This window comes from Lathamus discolor, chromosome 1, assembly GCF_037157495.1.
Source record: "Lathamus discolor isolate bLatDis1 chromosome 1, bLatDis1.hap1, whole genome shotgun sequence".
Lineage (NCBI taxonomy): Eukaryota > Metazoa > Chordata > Aves > Psittaciformes > Psittacidae > Lathamus > Lathamus discolor.
The window spans coordinates 134,017,412-134,038,488 of record NC_088884.1 but is presented as its reverse complement, the minus strand read 5'-3'; the positions used below and the strand labels follow the sequence as shown (position 1 = coordinate 134,038,488).

At 39.3% G+C, this 21,077-nt stretch overlaps 2 protein-coding genes across 9 annotated transcripts in view; one reads left to right on the top strand and one right to left on the bottom strand.

Annotated features, from left to right (window-relative positions):
* Positions 1–3,532, top strand: part of ZDHHC2 (zinc finger DHHC-type palmitoyltransferase 2) — a 42,274-nt gene extending 38,742 nt beyond the window's left edge. For 3 of the 6 annotated variants that reach the window (XR_010616366.1, XR_010616354.1, XM_065696725.1), the window contains one exon: positions 416–771. The gene's annotated coding sequence lies outside the window, so the exon portion shown is untranslated. Of the gene's footprint in view, positions 1–412; positions 772–3,004 lie in introns of those variants that run through there. The other 3 variants (XR_010616359.1, XR_010616352.1, XR_010616365.1) reach the window with 2 other exon arrangements.
* On the bottom strand, positions 600–21,048 carry CNOT7 (CCR4-NOT transcription complex subunit 7). 3 transcript variants are annotated; one of them, XM_065696788.1, is made up of 7 exons: positions 21,030–21,048; positions 19,805–20,011; positions 19,313–19,506; positions 15,927–16,088; positions 9,840–9,984; positions 5,041–5,151; positions 600–2,303 (listed from the first exon to the last, which is right to left on the bottom strand). In XM_065696788.1, the coding sequence occupies exons 2-7, from the start codon at positions 19,919–19,921 to the stop codon at positions 2,175–2,177; spliced, it is 858 nt and encodes a 285-aa protein (XP_065552860.1). In that variant the 5' UTR covers positions 19,922–20,011; positions 21,030–21,048; the 3' UTR covers positions 600–2,174. The 3 variants fall into 3 exon arrangements, with proteins under 3 accessions (XP_065552860.1, XP_065552840.1, XP_065552850.1); XM_065696768.1 differs by lacking the exon at positions 21,030–21,048 and adding an exon at positions 20,859–20,966; XM_065696778.1 differs by lacking the exon at positions 21,030–21,048 and adding an exon at positions 20,545–20,617.
* Positions 21,049–21,077: the final 29 nt, after the last annotated feature.

Here is a 21,077-nt window from a genome sequence, read left to right as displayed (position 1 = left end):
GTAAAACTTCTACTGTAGGCACACATCCAGAAGCCTCTAAAACTTTCTCTCATCCACAACTAAGAAGTTTTTTCAAAACAAAAAGCCATCAAAGTTCTTCAAAGAGTCATTCCTTTCAAAAGTTAACCCCAGTGTGCTGCACTGGCATGCTTCAGGCAAAGCTACTAAACCTTAAAGCAAAGGCATCAAACTTCAGGGGTTCTTCATTCCATGTGTATGCAAATGTTCCACGTAACACACAGTAAGAATCCATCCTGTTTTTTCGTTAGATAGTCCCTATCTTATTAAAGCCAAAGGCAACTAAAGTTAAAACTAATCACCATCATATAATGCATAATGGTATTAAAATTAGTTACTAATGGGATTTGGATGCCTCCATAGTTGTAACCACCACTCTTGCAACTTACATCAGCAGGAATGAAGTGACTGGAAACACGCAAAGAGAATTCTGCACTGGAAGTGGAATCACTCAGGGAGCAGCGAGTTAAGATCATTTTATAAGCACACGGAAGAGAACTGTCACGCCTAAATGAACCAGAATGCAGAACTGAACTGACTAAATACACCAGGAAGAAGTGTGCAACAAAACCACCAGTGTGTTGTTATGTAAGAAAACATTTCTTAGGCCTTTATTTACAAAAGCTTTAATAACAAATACCCTCTGTTATGCAAATTATTTGTTGTTTAAAAAGGACCACCCAGTTACATCATTGTAACTCCATGAAAAAAGGTGTTTTAAGTACAAGGTAAAACAGAGTAATTTGGCAAACATTTGGAGATTCTTCTACTATTGATTTCTGTGCCAAGCACACACACACGTACGCGCGAGCACACAGGCACACAGTGTCGCACTTTCCATCATTTCAGGCTAGTATTTAGCTATTCGATACCACAAAGTCCTTCCTGCACAACTGCTCTGTACACATGCTATGCAGTTAAGAATGTCCTTTAGGGTCCTTTAAAACAATATATCTAAAATATATTGCTAAGATATACTCAAAAATAAACTAGCATTACACTCCTCAGGTAACTTTATTAGCTATAAGTTATTTATATTTTGTTGTTTTACAACAAATATCTGCAACATCTGTCTTTGTAACAACTACAAAAAAGCACGATTTAACTGTCCTTCTAATTCAATTAAATAGGGTTTTTTCAGATCTTTGGGTTTTGTCTTTAATTAAACTGACTTTCAAAAATCATGAAATCAAGTACATAATAAATATGACTTCATAAAAAATATTTGAGGTGTACATTACTAGAATAAAAGCTAGGAAGTTAATCAAGGGAAGCGTGCCATTTAGAAACGCCTACTATTCCAATATCCTTCAACTCTCAGCTTCATGGCAAAAACGCTGAAGTCATAGCTGTTCTTTTCCTGAAGGGTGTAAAGCTGTTTTTTCAAGCCTCTTTCCCCCATTACAGAGCGGTTTTAAAGCAGAAGGCCAACCAGCAGTTGACATGTGCAGGATGTGTTTGAAGATGACTGAACACTAGTAAAATAACAGCAGTTACTATGATTTCAGTAGTTTGTTTTGCTCAAACAGACAGAGGTTATGCAGCAAGTAAGTCACGTTCCGTGGGTTGAGATACCAAGGCAATACAGCGTGAAGCTGCTGAACTTGGCAGATGATTGTTTTCTAGCTCAGGGCAAAAGAACAGAACAAAACAAAACTTCAACTAAAACAGAGGATCTGAGTCAGAGTCACTCTCTAAAGTGCAAATTTGATGGTCCACAATCTTGAATAGCTAAAACGCCTGCGTACTGGAAGGAACAGACATGAATGGGGAAAGTTAGTTATAATCAGTGCCAGATAATTTGGAGGAGGGAGGGGAAAAAGAGACAAAACACCAGAAGATCAATACAGGTAACTTTACCAGACTTAAAATTCATTATGATTTAACATTCCCCTTCTCTCTGCCACACTGATCCTATACATGCTTCTTTACAAATGGGCTTGTTATGAGGCCAAAATGTAACCCAGAAAATTTTACGTATCAATATTAAGATCAAAATTCTGTGATAGGAACAGTCAAGTTTAGTACGTAGAAAGGCAGAAAAGAAAGTGTGCTGAGAAAGGGGGAAAAAAAGCCTTATTGTCCAAGGGGTTCAACCAGAGATAAAACCTATATACAAGCACGTGGAGGTCAAAAAGATGGCCTTTCATTTCATGTCATGACTGTTTGTTGGCTTCTTCTTCATATGCATTTCCTGTGCCATTTTGTACATAAGATGACCCCGAACCAAGGCCGTATAAGTGGCCACAATATTTGGCATCGTCAATGTGATCTTCAAAGAACATCTAAAGAGTTAAAAGAGAGATACAAATTATTGCCAAAGAAATGGCTCAATTTAAACAGAACTATACAAAGGTGTTAAAAAGTTACTTTTTAGCATAACATATGAAATCCCAAAGTGCAGAAGCTGATATATTAACATAATAAACACACTTAACACATTATCAAAATGTGCTTATATCACATGATTCTTTAAAGTAAATCTGTCAAGGAATACAATCAGTCTTCTTGTGCACCCTTCCTGATTGGCCAAATGGAATGTTTTGGTCATTTTGTATTATCGGTTATCACCTGCTTTTCTGCAGGTGCAGCAGAGAGATTTCTCCAACTGATCTCTGTGGAGTTTCTCGCAACAGGCATATGCTTGGCATCCATCATCGGTGCCCATACTCTACCTACTCCTCAGTATGAGTGTTTTCATCATACTGTGTCCTGAAATGGAGGTTATGTCCTCATTTATATTATAAAGGTTTGAGTGTGGGTAGAATGTTTGAGTGCAAAGCCCATTATATGGAGTTGAAAGAAATGCAGAAAGACATATTTCCAGCTAGCTCCTCACAGAGAGGAACTTCATTTAATAAGGAAGCACAAAATTTACTTAAATTTTGCTGTAAGACTGCATTTATACAAGTCTTAATTGCAAAGAGAACCTTTCAGCGTACGTAACTTACGTAACATACGTAACCTGTGATATTCTATCTTTCAGACTCAGGTTTTCAAGCAAAACCATGAGTTACCCCACAAAAATAAGAGGACATCCACCTACACTAAAAACTTCACAGCAACCCTGCTGTGAACTACTGTGAACCACATCCCAGTGGCTGACATTCCAAGTCATCATCAACATCAGAAACCTAAGACAGCCAGAATCATGCAGAAGAAGGGTGGACACAATACTCAATCTGAATGCAGAGGACTGCATATACCATCCAGGCTGAAAACTTCTCCCTTCAAGCTTTACTTTGAGCACCCCAGTCTGAATGGGAAGATCTGTAATGCAGGAATTGTAGACCTCAAAAGTTTTAAAGCCCCCAACAATCCTTAAAAAAATTAGGTAGAAGAACTCCCAAACAGCAGCTCTGCTGTTGCAGAATCAGTATTTAAGTGTTTCTGACGGGAAGAAATGTGTCAGGAACTTTTTTTGGCTGGTACTCCAACACCCAGCAAGCAAGCTGCAAATCCTTCACAGCAATCAGTAAAATAAACTTTGTACCTCCAAAAGCATTGTAAAATGAAGTTTTTTCACTCAAATACATTGTTAAACAATGAACTCTACTGAAAACACTTTAAAAATGCACATTAAATATTTCTGACTACTGTGCCCTTATTTAGAAAGGCTGCATTTGCAAGGAATCAGAGAAAGAACTGGAAAAAGATCATCATAATCAAATCCATGACTGTTGGCTGCTTTGCACTAAACCCCAAGGTTTCTACTTCTCCCAATAACAGCTTTTGGTAAAAAAATTCAAGAAGCTTATTTGCCACATAACACAAACTGCATCTCATTAGAGGCATGGTCCTGGGTTTGAACCTTTTCCACTAGAAAACTAACTTGAAAGGCAGTATGTTAGGCATGATTTTCACATACCTCCTCTTTCCCTTTATTTGCTTTGGATTTTTATTTGCAGTTCAAGAATGAAAGAACAATACTGGGCAGATGCCAGTTAGCCTCACTGGCCTTGGATCATATTAGAAATACAATCCTCTCTATTGCATCTGTAGCCTATGACCTGCTTGACAACTGCAGTTCCAGTGGAAGCAGAACAGAGCATTACAATGAGCAAACCAGCTTAAATCACGACATTTATTTTTTTACCTGCTGTCTCACTAGTATTTGTCAGAAACTTGGGGTCATTTTCTCCTTTATACAAAAGGCTGCACTACAGAAGGTAGACACTTCATACTAAACGGTATTAAAAAATGAGGTTTACTACTGCCATCCATTTTGACATGGTGACAGTGAATTGCTAGCAGAACACCATGTTCAGATGTACTGGCAAATGCTTTGCAGAAGAGGCCCATTTAACATTTATTTGTTCAGCTAATGCAAAATAAACCAGTATCTTCCTGTTGTATGCAGACAAATAGCAAGAAGGTGTGAAGCTTCTAAGACCTGACTGTCCTTGCTGCAAACCTTGAATTAATTGACCAATGTATAATCTTTTAGAACCCGAGTTAATCTGTGCTTTACTTAATAGTAAGGAACAAATGCATGGACATTTTCCACAGCAGCCTGAGAGTCATTATTTAATGTAGCTACAGCCTGCAAGTTTAGCTGTGACTAGTCAACACTTTCCCTCTCTAGGCCTGCCATAAGCAGCAGTGGATGCCAGGAGAGTACTATACTGAGCAGAAGCTTCCAGAGAGTTGGCTTTAAGTGTGTGAGTATGGGAACCACACTCCCTGAATGGTGTATGGTTCCAGCAGCTCATATGCTCACTTCTGGAGCCACCTAAAAATGGTACCCTGCAAAACAAGTAATGGAAAAAAACAAAACCAAAAACCCACACAAGATTTCAGAAGTCAGGCACAGAAAAAAGAAGCAATATGCACTCACAGCATCTAAGCAGGCAATCAGTAGGGCTGGTTCACACTTATGCTGGGAAAAACACAGGTAGTCTTATCTTTATCAAGAATGACCCCTGACCTCCTTAAAATACAGCAGACTTAACAGAATCATCAACTCATCTGCCTATCACAGCACATTACTATCATGGAGATAAAACCAGAATGTCCACCTACTTCTCGCATTTTGAAAAAGGCCATTCCTGTGAGTAAAGAATCAGATCCTGCCTGATGCTGTGGTCCTATCCTTTCCAGCTCTAGCTGCTCAGCCACTTCTTGTAATCCACCCTGGAACAGAAAACAATTGTGTTAACTGCTGAAAAATAAATTAAAGCAGAAAACTGAACAGCTGTATTTGGGGAAAATCTGTTACACAAGTCACACAACCTCAGGTGTATTTCAACATTTGCACAGTAGCTGAAGGAGGTATTATACTAGATAAATACACACCTGGAAAAATCAAACATTCAGTATCAATAGCAACATTAGAATTCTGTGTCAGTATTGATTAAATAAAGCGGTATCAACAAAACTACTCCTCCTTCATGTTCCAGCTTCTTGATTAACCAGATGTCATTACTTTACAAAACAACTCCTTCAAGATGTTAGAAGAACTGACAGTGCTGAAGAACAAAACCAGGTGTTCCTGTACTCTTATTTGCATGAAAGTTGACAAAAGTTTAAAAGGTAAAAATGTTCTACAACCTCAAGAATTCAGGTGCTTACAAATGAGTTGCCCATAAGCCTCCATGACTTAAAAATACCTAGGCTTCCTTTGAAACAGACCTTTTTCTTTCCACTTAACTTTTAACAACTGAGTTTTTCCACTTCCCTTCACAAAAACTGAGAGTATCCTTAAGTATCTAGAACACTATAGGGAGTCCAAGAACGTGTTACACAGCAGGCGTTTAGAAACCTGATGGTAAAGTCCAAAGAGGAAGAAAGCAACCACTCCATCTCTGCAAGGCATGCTACCCCTTGTGAAAGTTTGTTTTATTCGCTGTCGTTAGAAGATGCAAAAAAAATCCACTGCCTTGCAACTACTTTTCCAAGAGACTAAAATCCAACCATGCAGACAGCTTTTCTGTTAGAGATCCATATTTCAGTCACGTGTTGATAAGAAATATGTTTCATTACAAAGTACTTATCAAAGTACTTAAACATCTCACGTACAAAAAGGGAACAATTCAAAATAGTAACTTTCTCCTTTGAACACATGGTGAAGCTGCAGACATCACTCCAAAGCTGCAAATCTATCTGTTCTTAAACGTAAAACTTACCCAGTTCTGAAGCAAACTTTCTTCCCAACAAGCTGATGTGAAAAACTATTCCCTTAACTGCAAAGTGACTGAATAAATCTCTTATTTGGTGTTTGGGGATTATTACCCCCAAAATGCTACTAACCACTATGTATGGAAGCAAACCTGTCAGGATCTGTCTGGTTTTACACAGAAAAATCTGTTGGAAGGACAGACAGGCTATACTGTAACTGCAGTCTTTTAATGCTGTAAACTACACTGTGAGCACATAAAAAAAATAAATTATGTATAAAATTAAGGTGATTAAGCCATAAAGCTATTGGAAACAGACTAAAGCATGTGCACATTCTTTAAGGTCTAGAAGGATCAAAAATGTGAAGACAAACTGCTTAGTGCTCCCATAAGGTTTGGAAGGGAAAAGAATGTTGCACAGAGGCAGTGCTTTTAAAGAAAGACTGCCTAGTATTACAGTTCACCTTTCCTTGCTCTCAACCCATTTCAAGTACAGGAAGGGAAGCAGTGAGAGGCAAAAGCATAACAATCAAAGTTAAAACTAACAAAGCAATAGCAATAAAGCCTGATCTGAAAATGAGATCAAACATTATGAAAATTTCTGTGAATCTTATGGCAACAGGTTTTGGGCCAGGTTTCTGTTTTGTTTAAAAATACAGAAGCTTCAGTAAAACCATTCGGAAGTAACACCTACAAACCAACATGAAAACATAGTACTGGTATGGCTAGTTTTATTCTAGCTTGAGCAGCAAGAATATAGTTTAAGATAGTAAGTCTATACATTATACAGTTAAGCTCTGAAGCCAGCTAGTTTCTTTACGTGCTTGGATACAGTATCTGAACACTGCAAACATGCTCAGCAATCTAACTTACACTCAAAAACATGCTGAGGCCTAGTGGTCAGCAGAAAACAAAAAGTGCATCTCAGATATAAGTATGTTCGCTGCTTTCAAACTCCAAAAACAAGCTGTGAAGAGTTAGCAACAGCAGGTAGGCCCATCACCCTTTCAAGGCGTCATTTTCAGCTCCTAAACCCTCTCTGCTTCCTCAACCTGTGAATAAGCAGTGCCTCATCACCAGGTTTTGCTAGCTGTAACACTATCTACTCTAGCTTCAAGTAACTTTGAGGAAAAAAACACTCAAGAATAAAAATCAAGTAATAGTTACACGGCAGCTGCAAGCTTTGGAATGCAGCCTTAGTAATTCAAACTTTACAGTAACTGCAGCCTACAGAAGAATGCTTTGAAAGTAGTGCTTTTAATCCATTTGTGAATGGATCCATTTGTTAATGTATCACACACGACTTGTGTGGAACTTCTTGGTCTACAACTGCAATACCTGCAGAATAGAATTTGGCTGTCTCTGAAAGACTACTGGGATTGTCTTTCAGGCAAGACTTTGCACTGCAGATAAGAACATTTTACTCTTGGGAGAAAAGGACAAATGCTTCCCAAATTTTCACACCATCAGTCTTTCAAGAATAAAGCCACAGACCGATTTACATAATCATACAACCAGAGTCAACAGCAAATTCAGATCTAACACTGGTTTCATGGCACTGGTACCAGAATTTATTGCTCTGTATGAACCCCCGTATTTAAAAGCAAGTTTCTAACAAGGTCTATAAATCTACCTTAGAGTTACCATTACTATCGAAAAGATTTGGAACTGTTTACATGAATGATTTTTAGAGAACAAGCAGGAGTTTAACCTATACTACATCAATACCCCAAGTTAACTCCCAACCTGCATATCAGTACATTCATGTCCATTTAAGTTGGAGTAACATACTATAAATTCAGTAACTTAAAAACAGACTACTTAATTCCACAAAAAGAGCATCAAACAGCTTCCTGATCCTGACCCATGTTTCTTTTTGACTATGGGTGTGTGGGGGCAGTGTATGAGGGGCCTACAGTAGGTCAGTGACTTCCATATGAAAAAAATCTTAAGACTAGTCAATAAAGGACAAGTGCACAGCAGTTCAGTTCAGTGCAATTTAATAGACTGAAAGTGACACATCAGGAGACAGTGCATGCATTTTTAGTTACAAAACTAGATGTTTAGCAATTTGTTTCAGGTAGCTGCTCTCGGTACAGTACAAGTCCACTATGATTTCATCACTGGTAAATCTGGAGGGGCAGGGTAGCCCACATACCTTCTCTGCTGTCATTACCAGTCTGCACATTAGATGACAGGATCAAGATTTACTGCAGGAAATTGACCTACATATTCAGCTCTGAAAAAATAATATCACCCTTGTTCTTAAGGTTTGCTGAAATAAAACCTGGGAGGGTTTATCTTGTCTCACAATTACATCTTAATGAAATGACAGGAAATATAATCCCTCTTTTCCCCAAACTCACTGGGAATGTGACCTCTGGAATAGTGACATTGTCATCTCTCCTACATCGCTAAAGTTGGGTTACACATTCTGGTTTTGGAAAGTGTGTTGCCACCACTAAGACACCAGATGCTTTACGCTGCTTCACCAGGAGTGATAGAGTGAGGACGGTTTTTTTTAGTGTTTGCCTCCCCTAACCCTTCCTTTAAGATTCCTGAACTTTTTCTTCTGGCCTCTGTGGAGAAAAGCTGTGTTTATGATGTTCATTAATACTCAGCTGATTCTACCAATAGCAGATCCAAATGAACACAGGTAGGTATATTTCTCTTTTTTGACTGGAAGGGAGGTCTTCTTTTCCAACAGTAATTCAGTTAACAAAGGACTCACACTATTTACTTCCCACACAAGTAGGCTACTAAAAATTTACACGCTCTATTAGTTTATCTCAGAAAGAAACAGAGGACTACAAACAGCATATAGATCACTGGTCCAGCACAACAAAGTGGCAAGCCATCCCTTAGGATTTGGTTGTACTACAGTCAGTGTTCTTTTCCCTGCAGGTTCTCATTAAGGAAGCCTAGAGAATCAAGTTACTTCCCATAAAAGCAGCAAGTCATTAATTGTGATGTACCTCCTTCCAGCAGCAGTCTAGATTCTTACAGTTCTTTGGCAAGTAAAGCTGTTCACAGCCCCTGTAGCATCTTTCATTTGCTGTCTTCCCCTTCACATACTTAGGTCCAGTATTCATTCTCCAGTCCAATTAAGTATCCACATTTTATGTCTGACAGAGTAAGCCAATTACGAGCCTCACTGGCTTGACATAAGTTTCTAGTACTGCTTTTTTTGGCCAGAAGCCACATATTGTCCCTGAACATATGCTGTTGTTTATCTTTCCTTATGAAGCCATCTGAATTATTCTTCACTCCATTCCTCTTCCCAAGATAATTCCACAGCATCATCGTCGCAATTACCTTGCCAAGATGACTGCAGTCCTTTAGTGGACTGCACAATGAAGAAATAAGAGTATATAAAACCCATCAATTCTTATGGCTCAGAAAGTGAAGGATTAATTTCAAACATTGGTTTATCATCTGTCAACAAAGCCTGGGCACTGTAAAGGCAGCATCAACATGCAATTTTTAACAGGTAAGCAGTTATAGCAATTGATGTGTGCTCCTGACTGCTTCTATCAATAGCCTTTAATATTAAATATAAAAAAGCTTGAGACAACAGTGCTTAATAGGTATTATCAAAGCAAAACCAGTAAGTAACAATGTAGAAAATAAGATTTTGGGGTTTTTTTAGGCATAAGGAATTCTGTCACCAAACCCAAAACTTGTTCTGAGCCATTAGCAGGTTACCTTCAGATTTTTGCAGCTCTTCATGAGATACTTTACATCATAGATGACCGGGAAAAACAACCGCAGTATCTCAAAGAAGTCCAACTCCTCTTCAGGTAGATTAGAGTTTGTCAGGATTTTGATTAGATAGCCAAAGTCATACCCACTGCAAATTAAAAACAAAACCAATATAAGCCAGTAATTTAGAAGCATCTTTCTCACTTCCAACATCAAGACTTTATTACACATTAGCAGGACATTTAGCTTAATTTCAATGCAATTAAGACTGACTTTTATGAAAGCCTCAGTGCTAATGGCCCTATTACAGACCCCAGGGAAAATATTTTAATTTAGTCTGAATGAGGCCAAGTGAAGACAGAAAAAGGTCTGCCTATAGGAGTTTCTCTTAAATCCTGAAACAAGGTAATGCTGCTGTGGCTTCGTCTGGCAAAAACTTACATTCTGGTGTAAGAATTGAGTTTCTCACTACAAACTGAACAAGACAGACTTTTACAGTTCTTGAAATACAAAAGATTAAGGAGTTTCTAGAGCCAACACATGTTTATGTCTGAAGGCAAATTTCACCCTCACCAACAAAGAGTGGACTTTCTTTCAATTTCCCCAATTAAATCAGCACACATTAAACAACTGAAAAAAAAAATAACAGATTGTGGACTATTACTCTTTTTGGAGGCAAGGACAGATGAAGTTGGAAAAATTTATCTGTGTACATGTAAGTCAGCAGGAAGCAAAAAGACAACCGAGCAGTACAGACTTGGTAGAAGAAACTGAGGTATTATAGTATGTATGTGGAACAAAGAATTTGGGAAGACTTCCTTCCCAAGAGCCTGACTGAAGAATGAGGACATAGGAACAAGGTGAGGCAGTAATAAGGAAACCACATACTTTCACAAAGAACAGGAACCCCTGGGTTTAAAGCACAGGAAATACAGATGTCAAGTACTAAGCAGGACTAAATGCCACAACAAACAGTGATGACAAGTTATCCTTTTCCCTAGGAAGACAGAAGTTACAAGCCATGATCTGTTCATGAATCTGATCTGTTCTGATCCCTGGCAGAATTGCTTGTGTACGCACACATACATACACTAGACAGGGGCAGGTATGTTCTTTTCTTTGTTACTAGGTTTGCATTGAACCAATCCAGTTCCTAGATTTTACTGACATGCAATTTTAAAAACATCTGTACTAGCAAAGATGATGAAAACACACAGCAGGGCTGCTTCTGCTGAAGGCTGCATCAGTTTTACTGCTTAAGGAGCCTTAGTGTATAGCTGAGAGACAATTCAAGAGAACTGGTGGCTACCACAGACTTCAAATTCCTGGTTTAAGACTTCATGTTCATTCTCGGTTACATGAGGAGCTTTATCTGAGAGATGAACAGAATTAACTGAGGGAGTACAGAAGACAAATCAGTTACAAATAGGCACTGTACTACTGAGCCCGTGGATATTTAGCACCCATAAGGACTGTTGACTTCTGATGTAAACTCAAGGCTTTCACTTGCATGCTCAATGTGAAGAGGATTGCTTTGTGTACCTTTCTTATACAACGGGGTTCTCTACATCATCTTTATCTTATGATTTTCTAGACAGAGAGTAGAAAATCTTAAACATACTGGGAATGAATGGATTGTTTGCCAAGAGTCCGTTATTACAAGATACACAAAATTAATGGACTATTGCAGCCCTCCCATGGGGGGTTTTCCAGTACTCTAAACAGGAATTTCATGTTGAACGAATCCTGTACTGCATCTGGTGCCTTGAAGCTGTGCTGGCAGCACTCCAGCCTCTACAGTAGCAGCCACTGGCCAGGCGCAAAGAAGCCAAAGACAAAGAAGGATTTCAGCCGAGTTTTATAAAGTAAGAATTTGAAATATACTTGGCAAAACAGTAGCTTGGAAGCCTAGTTTTATTAGATCTCAGGGAGGGAAGGGGGGGAAGCCTGTATCAGCATAAGGCCCTCTAGAGAAAAAAAATAAAAAGAAAAAAGCCATGCTAGCAAAAAAGGCTGTTCAGAAAAATGCAGAAAAGGCTGCTCAGGATTAAGGAGACTTACTCCACTGGAGATTAGAGAGTTTATTAACTCACTGAGTTCCTGACATTTGCCATCCTTGTGGCTCAAATGTAGCAGCTGTATTAAACCTTTTCTAGTGAAGAAAACAGTATTTGTGCTCCTCGTAAATTTTTTGATTTTCCTCCCCTTCCCAAAAGAATTATGCACATCACTGAATTACAAGCAAACATATGCTCTCAAACACTTCCAACTTCTATTAAGAAGGAAGTACTGTAAGAAAAGAAACATCAAGATTCATTTACTATTTGTATTAAGAGGGAGGAGGCTGTCATAAATCCACAATTTTAATGCATAATTCCACACACCCCCCACACCCCCCTTGGAGACTGTAGCAGACTCTTTCATTCCAGGATCCTCATGCATAAAAAGCAACAGGGTATTCAAACAGTGGTTTTACCAGACATGATTGCTCTTCCACTGCATGACAACATTCAGTCAGATATTTGCTCTTGGATCCTAAGCCTGGGTTAGCTTAAGTCAGCTCAAACAAATGATGTCCCATATTTCTTAAGTTCCATCTCTTTAGACTTAGTCCCAGTGTGCTCATTAACAATCACCACAAACCATGCTTTACTAATCATAATGCAGTATTAAGGCATTTACATAATCTTTTTAGTATATTTTTGGGGGGGGGGGGGGGCAATATGCTCCAGTCATCAAGCCTACACAGACATAAGGATTGTCACCTCCATTCAAGACTAAGATACACCAAGTTCAAAAATTTGAGTGGCCACTGCTGCTGAATGCTGACAAGGGTAAAGAAAGTCCACAATGAGCAATTTGGTAATTACATGCTCATTAAAGAACTTCCCTTCTAATCCTCTAATAGACAATTAGTGGTTGGTTTCTACCCTGAAGCACACAGGCTTCCTTTCCTTATAAAGCTTTCACTATTTCTAATATAATCACCTACTGTTACTTAGTGCAGCTAACCACAATCCCTGGAGCCAGAAAGCTTTTCTCTTTTTGCACTGAACATGGACAGCTGCAGGCAACGAGACCATGCAAAAGATCAAAGGTGCCTGTATTTCTTTCCTATACTTCCAGAAATTCGGATAGCCAATTAACAATTAATTCTACTCAAGCACCAGCAGTCTCTGAAATAAGTCAAAACCTGACAGACCTGAGAAAGCTTTAGCTCACTTTCTAACTGGCTAACAGAAATGAGCCAACACATTCAATTTTACTAAAATCAGTCTCACACAAATGATTATTGAAATACAATAGCTTGGAACTTTCCCACTTCCAGATAACATCTGGTTTAAGAGGCATGTTTGTACAAAGCCCCCAAAGGTAGACTGAGGTTGCACACAGGTGGACACTCAAAACCTCAGCACATCAGTCACTTGAACATCCACAAAACCAGTATTTGAGCTGTTCTGTTTTATAATTTGTTAAACTGCCAAGCACTCACTGCTCTCGACAGTGATAAGAACCTGAAATTCAGGGCTTCCCCCTCCTCTCTCAACTCAAATACATTTCAACACACACAAGATTTGAGTCACTTATGATGTTGTGATATATACAAGAATTGGTGACAGTGCAGTGGGTTCTTCATGTCTGGCAGAGCTGCAGATCCATACAGATTCACCAATAAGTAAGGAAGCTACATCAAATGCAGAGGTAAAAAGCACACAAAGCAAGCTATTTTAGAAGCTAACAACTTAGAAATAAACTACATAACAGTTCAAGTAAATCAAAGACTGGGAAATGATACAAAACCAACACACAAGCTCACTCTGAAAAAGGAGTAACTTCCATCTGCCCACTTCCTAGAAGACTCATACATTTGGAGGATTAGTAGTAACTGAAGCATTTTGAGGAAAGAGAACCAATAGTACAGTCAGCAACATCAAATACACCTTTCTGCAGTAGTAAAAGTACTACTGCGTGGAAAGCCTACATGAAACAAATTTTCAACTGAGCTGTCCTGCTGTTTAAGCTTCCACCAACAGTATATGATCACAATCAACACAATATAAATTTAGAAACAGTTGTTTACTGTTCTTTGTGGCACATTTTATGCGACCCATGCTCATCTGCAGCTTTGTGCAATGTTAGCTCCCAAGTTCTGTTCTCAAGATAATAACATACTCTATTAAGCACAAGAGCCTTTAAACGGTTTCTGACATCAGGCAGAGTTGTTGATAATCAGCGTTGGATAAACATTTACTGGAACAGCTGTTTAAGAGGATTTCTAAAGACATTTTCAGTGAAGTCCACAACAGTGGAGTCCAGAAACTCATTCAAGCACAGATGAAACTGGACTTGGACAAAGCCATTCCAAACCCCTTCATAAGCTGCACTAGTAAAAAATGACATTATGGCTCAAAGTTTGCACTACACTTCAATCAGCATATGAGTCAGGAATCACAAACAATCAATGTAATTATGTTTTAAAAGGAATCCCTACTGTGGAAATGGTTCAGGTATTCTTTTGCTAGGATAGCTTACACTGGACCCTTAAACTTACTAAGTGATACTGGAAAAACACTTTTGTAGCTGTAACTGCTCCTAAGCAGCAGTGTCTGCTGATGTACCAGATACATGCATAATATGCCTCCCCAGCCCTTCTGAGCTATTCGGGTTATTTTACTATAGTCAAGTGTAAATAAAAAATATGCACAGAAGAGCCCATAATAATGGGTTTAAGAAGCTTAAAGAAACTTAATTCAGCCTTTGTAGCTAGTTTGACACAGTTCATGGCATTCAGTATTTTTCTCCCATGGTGCTACTGCAGTAGCACAATAGCAAGAGTAAGATTATTCTGGAGTCATATTGTGAGTAGAGACAGCTGCAAGTGGAAGATGGAGGCAGATTAGGTGGCAAGCGTAATCAAAGAGGATCCCCCCCTTTTTATTTTTGTTAGCTGTTTTCCCGCTCCCCCCCCTTTTGGAAGGAAAGTCAGTCTAATACTTACATTCTACAAAGCAAGCCAAAATGATGAATTCCACAACAGGCTGTTATATGCATCTTTCTATTACTGTTTTGCATTGTTTGCTGAAGGAATCTTTATTTTTCAGTTGGTTAAAAATAGAAATACTTCTCTAATTCCATGTGACTCTCTCTTTGAAACTCCCCTCCAAGTTTTAATACTTAAGAATGAAGAATTTCCTTTTTTTTCTAATTTTGTCATCTACGTATTACAGCTCACCAATGTAGCATACGTGATAAAAAGAAAAAGGTTGTAAGGAAACTACTAGTCTAAGCTAAAATGTTTGCTCTACCTTTGTTGACTTATTTAGCAGGCAGCATTTAAGATGGCAACTTGAGGGCATTATATAACAATAAGCCATTAAAGCCACTGTTGCTTGCAAAAAGTGCAAATTACCTCTGGCAGGTAGCTGACTACACAATGACTCCTGTCTAAGTTTTAAGGTGTTCAATCTTATTAACGCCTGAAGATCTTTTCTGTCCTGACAGATTCACAGAGATTTAGCATTCACAACCCTATTCCTACTTAGAAAATGTGCTCCTGTGATGCTATAAACAGTAAAACATATTCAAGGCTTAGAATACAGAATCAAGGTTTATCAGGACTCTCCTTTAAGATGAGCAATTTCAGCAGCCCAGATTACTAGGAGACTTAGAACACATTTAAAAGTGCTTTATAGAACTCCTCACTGACAGTTCTGCAGTCTCTGCCATAAGACAAACTGCATTTGCTCAAGAATTGCTTAGGAATAGCTTGCTTTTATCATTGTTACAATCATTAATTGCATGTGTGATATTAAAAGATACAATGCCACCTGCTGGCTTAGGAGTTTCATGTTTTTCTGGTTTACAGTTTTCTAGTTACAGTGTAAACACCAATAGTAAAACACCACTAAACTCTAATACAGAATGGTGCTATACATACTACAGCAGAAATACTTTCTAAGTCTTCCCAACCAAGGTACTTGCTATATATGCTATCACATGTAAACCACTTAGCACATGAGATGCAAAATCCAAGCTCTAGAATTCAATAATCAGTATCAAAAATTCCAACCCTTAACATGCAGTATTTACCTATGAAAGGAAAGCCACTTGACTCCTTCACATAGTACAACTCCTGATGTCATCAGCAGTTCTGCAAAGTATTGTGTCTCAATTCCTTCTTCTTCATGCTTTTTAAACTGGATACCAGATGTTGTCAACAGCTCAATAGAGTCCTGGGCATACATATCTTCTCTAAAAAAAATAAGAAAGAGGAAAAGTAAATTTCAGAATCTACAAGCCTCAGTGATTATAAACCTGGTAACGTTTATTTTTTGCTGTTCACTCCACAGACTTCGCTGCATAGAGTGTGAACAACTTGACTTTTTTTCCATGTTAATTTCAAAACAAACCATTTTCATGGCTTTTATGAACCTTCATCAGCATTTCACTATTCCCAGCATCTCCATTCTCTCTTCCTTCATAAAAAACTAGTTCCGGCACCTCTCCCAGTTACCTAAAACTCCCCTTTTAGCAAATCTAAGGAAAGTTAATGTATGAATACAGATATTTTACTGAACAATATCTATTGCTGGAACTGTGACAAATTGAACGTAACAGCTGAAGCACTAATGCCCTACACTATAGAACTAGGAGTAGTATAATCCAGATCCTGGTGCTGCAGTAGTTCTGTGAATAATATTTTTCACACAGTCTTGTGATTTAAGTGTACGTAAAGTTTTAGACACACGCACAGAACTTCCTTCTCACCACCACTAGAAATTAAACCTTTGCTCCACTTAGTCAACCCTTAAAATTCAGGTAGCCTAACATTTTCTTTCTAAAGACCATCTTCTAATAGCCATATTTTGGACCTAAAATTTCACAGGCTAGAAAAAAGATTCCTCTATGCCTTGTTTGATCCCCTAATATCCATCTATTTATTTCCTTCACTATTAACATTTTTTTAAAGTCTTAGGGATTTTGTGATGAGATCGATGTTTGGGGTTTTTTTTTGTCCTAAAGTTTAATCTACCTAGAAGATGATATTCATATTGCTGTCTGCAATATACTATTCTACAAACTCTCTTCAGTGTACAGTTTTCATTTTTAATAAAAAACAAACACAACCAAAACAAACCACAAAAAATAAAACAGATATGACAACCAATATATCAAACTTGACTACTAGATTCAGTCATAGACTCATCCCCCTTATTCCTAACAGCAGGTCATCATTCATCAGAACATAGAGATACATTCTCGAGATGTGTTGTATCTTTTTTCCCCTCCCTCCTACACAGCTGCTCATTAGTTCTCCAGCTTTAAGGCATCAGTTTTCCAACACCTGTCCATCTCCATAACACATTAAAGAACCCATCCAAAACAAACATGCCTATTTTAAAAGAAGTTTCAGTTCTAGTTTGTTGCTCTGCACTCATCAGATTTAGATGAGTTAGTTTAGAGAAATATTTATGTTCTTTAAAAGCACACTATAACAAGACCTGGCTGGAACACCACAAAACAAAACTACCTTCCAGGAACAGCCAACAGCTGTTTTGCTTCAGGAGCAGAACACTTGGCACAGGGCCACTTCCCAAAAAGAAGTTCAGAAAAACATAAAAGAGGTTTCTTCAACCATGCACAAGAAAAAAACCTCATGGTTTATGCAGCACTTACCTAGCTCACATTTTGTACCAAATCCTCCCAGTGAACTACTAACTAATTCGTTAGGTAACTGTCTATCTTGCCTTACTAAGCAGTCCTGTCTACGCAGTATCTGGCACAAGCGGATGGAAAACTACTTTTATTTTCAGTTGCTTGACATTAAGTGGACCTTTGAAGAAAATAAAACATAACACAGGCTCTTCTTCCCAGATCACAGTTTGGAAGTTACTAATTCATTTCTCCTCCTCCCATATTTAGCCAGATTAGTATATTCTTCTATTAAGAAAATAGAAACCTTCTGTCGAGCATTTATATGGCCAGGTAAGTTTAGAGATACCAAAATAACAAATCTGTACTCCCAGTTCTTTTAAGAGATGCTTCAGACAAAACCTTTTAGAAAAATCATGTAATTCCTTAGCCAAACTGACCACTGACAAGACACAGCACTGATAGTTTAGAAATGCAGAAAGATCAAGAGACAGCAGCAGACTTTTTTTAAGAAGCCTGATTACTTTGAAAACACTTCTTTTTATCTGCAGAAGAAAAAAAGGTCTCTTCTCTAAAGCTCCTTTAGGCTGCAGTTTTAAGTCATGTACATCAGCTTGCCCTGTGATCAGCTTGTAAACTGCCAAAAGCTTTCAATATGCTTAAATCTAAGAAGTGTTTGCACTGATACTCAATTCAGGCATATGAAAACTTATCAGACCAATTATGTTTACTTCAGGAAAAAAAAAAAATCAGGTATTGTGTAACCTTGTCTCAACTACCTGCTAAAGATATAATCAGAACTCCACAGAAGCATCTGTGGAGTCCCCACTGGAAAAATTAGGTTTATACTTAGAAGATTTAACATTGATGAAAATCACATTGCAAAATAAAGTTCACAATATTACTCCAACAGATCAGTAAAAAAAAAAATAAAAAAAATCAACCAACATTTTACAGAAATAATCCAGAACAAAAATCTTCACAGGAGTTATGCTGTAGAATCAACAACCCATTCTTCACCAAAAGGATTGTCAAGCATTAGAACAGGCTGCCCAGGAAAACTGGTGGAGTCACCACCCCTGAACGTATTTACAAGACCCAGGATTGTAGATGTGGCACTTAGGGACATGGTTTAGTGGTGGACTTGGCAGTGCTAGGTTAACGGTTGGACTCAATGATCTTAAAGGTCCTTTCCAACCTAAACAATACTATACTATATAAGAAAATTAAAAATACAGTAGCTCAGATTACGTAGCTTTGAAAAAACACAAGACAAACTGCTGCAGTATTAAAAAACTGAACGTTAATTTACTAGCGTATTATCTAGAACTTATTGTGAGCCTCTTAAGAATAGTGTTATTTCAAAGAGCACATATCACACTTGCTTTAGAACTTGCTGATAACATTTGTCATGCTCCTTTTCCTAGTCACTTCAGTAACATATTGTTCTTCACATTGGTATTTTCCATTTAAAAATACACAAAGAAATAATGTGACTTCCGTAATGACTAGTCAAACTAAGGTAGAGGCACTTTGAAATGCCAAATATGAAAACACCAAGCCAACTGCTGCACCAACTATAAATGCCTCTTTTTGAAACTTTTTGACCAAATTACTAACAGTAAGACAGGCTGCACAGAAGTGAGGAAAGAAAGTATGTATGTGGCTGACAAGATTTTTCCTATATAGATATATGTATAGATACATAAAGTATCTAGAGCATTCCAATTATTCAGATAAAAAGAACTGCTACAGGTTCCACAACCTAGAACACATTTTAAGTCAGAAACACACGTTCACCAGCACAGACGTTTAAGACTTACGTTAAATTAAATTTAAAATTAAATTGCCAAGTCGATGTTCCTGGAGGGTATTCTCCTTGCTCATTCATAAAAGTCAGTCCTAGTTGAATTATTTTGAGCAAGTCTACATTGCAGCGTAATAACTGGTACTGATAGTCAGCATTGCTTCTGAATTCTCCAATAGGCCTTGCAACTACTCCTGGAAATTCTGTATCCTGCAAGAACAGAATTAAAACTTCAACAAAAGGCACCCATAAAAATACACGTTGCTCATTCTTAATAAAACATTTCAAGCATCTTATCTTTCATAGCTAAAGACTACTGTACATTTAGCTTTTAAAAAGGTAATAATCAGGATCCTAACATTTGTACAGCATTAATTCAACCGTAAGATTCCACTATTCTTTCAATAAAAATGAATGGAGAAGTCCATAGCTTTAATTTAATAACATCAAATGAAGGCATCATATTTATCATGGTAATTTGCTAGAAAAACATCAAATGCCCACTTACCATAGCTACATAGTTATACTTCCGTATAACCTGACGAATTTTCTTCATCTCTTCGTCTAAGTTACAAGCCCAAACTTCACAGATTCTTTGGCTATGGTCTACGGTAGCTGCTGGCATAGTGGGGGGCTTTAGAGACCATACATCAAAAGTTACACTTGACTGAGAACCAGTTTCATAAAGAGAACGTCAACTGTTTATTTTTTTAACCTAAGAGACAAAAAAGCAAAGTATTAGAGTGTAAGTTTTTATTCTTCATTTACCTGGGACAAAAGCCCATCCTAATTCCAGGATCAAGCTTTATTCTTCAGAATTTCATACAAGAATCACAACATAGCCATCAGAACCATGCAAATTTCAGCTATATGAGTTCAAAATACTGTATAAAACTGAAACCCTATGGTTTTGTTAGTAACTTCACTTCTTGCACAAAGCCCTGCACACAGCAAGGAGCACCAGTTCAAGTGATGAAAGAGATACCTGAGCCCACAAGCGCTACTCCCCCATGGGTTAGAAAAGCGCATTCCTGTGGACGCCACGGCTGCGTACAACATGAAACGAAGCGGCAAAGCGATTCTTTGCGTTACGCCGAACTGGGGGGGCACTGCAGGCGGCGGGAAGCCGCCCGGGCTGGCCGCCTCCCTGGGCAAGAGAGTCTCTTTCAGCTCGTACGGGCGCAGCGGGCTGAGGCACTGCCCGACAGCCGCGCGCTCACAGGTTTCCGGCCGCTTCCTTGCGCGTACCAGGCTCGAAGAACGCCTCAAGGAGCCGCGGAGCTGCGCCGGGCAGCACTCCGCCACAGGGAACGGGCCGCGGCGGGAAGGGGCCACCCCAGCTTACCCTGCCCCGCCCCGGGCTGGAGCCGGCAGAGGCTCCGCTCCCGAGCCCACCTCCGGCGGCCCGCCACACCACGACCCACCCGCGGCAGGCCGTCGGGACCACCAGCAAGGCAGCGGGGCACCGCGGGCCCGAGCAGGGCAGGGCCCTGGGCCGCCGCAGCTCCCCCCGCTCCCGCAGCCCGCCGCCGCCCCCCGTGCCTCCGTCGCGGCTCACTCACGCTCTGGGCCGGGCCGGGCCGGGCCGCGGCGGGTCTGGCGGAGGCCCCGCGGCGGCCCGCGAACGCCCCACCGCCACCAGCCGCCGCGCGAGACGCAGGAAGCGCCGCCCCCCCGCACAAAAGCCATTACATCATCGCCGCGCGCCGCTGCGCAGGCCTTTCCCCCCTCACCTCTGACCGCCGACAGCGGCGGCACCAATCGCCGGCCGCGCCCACGCC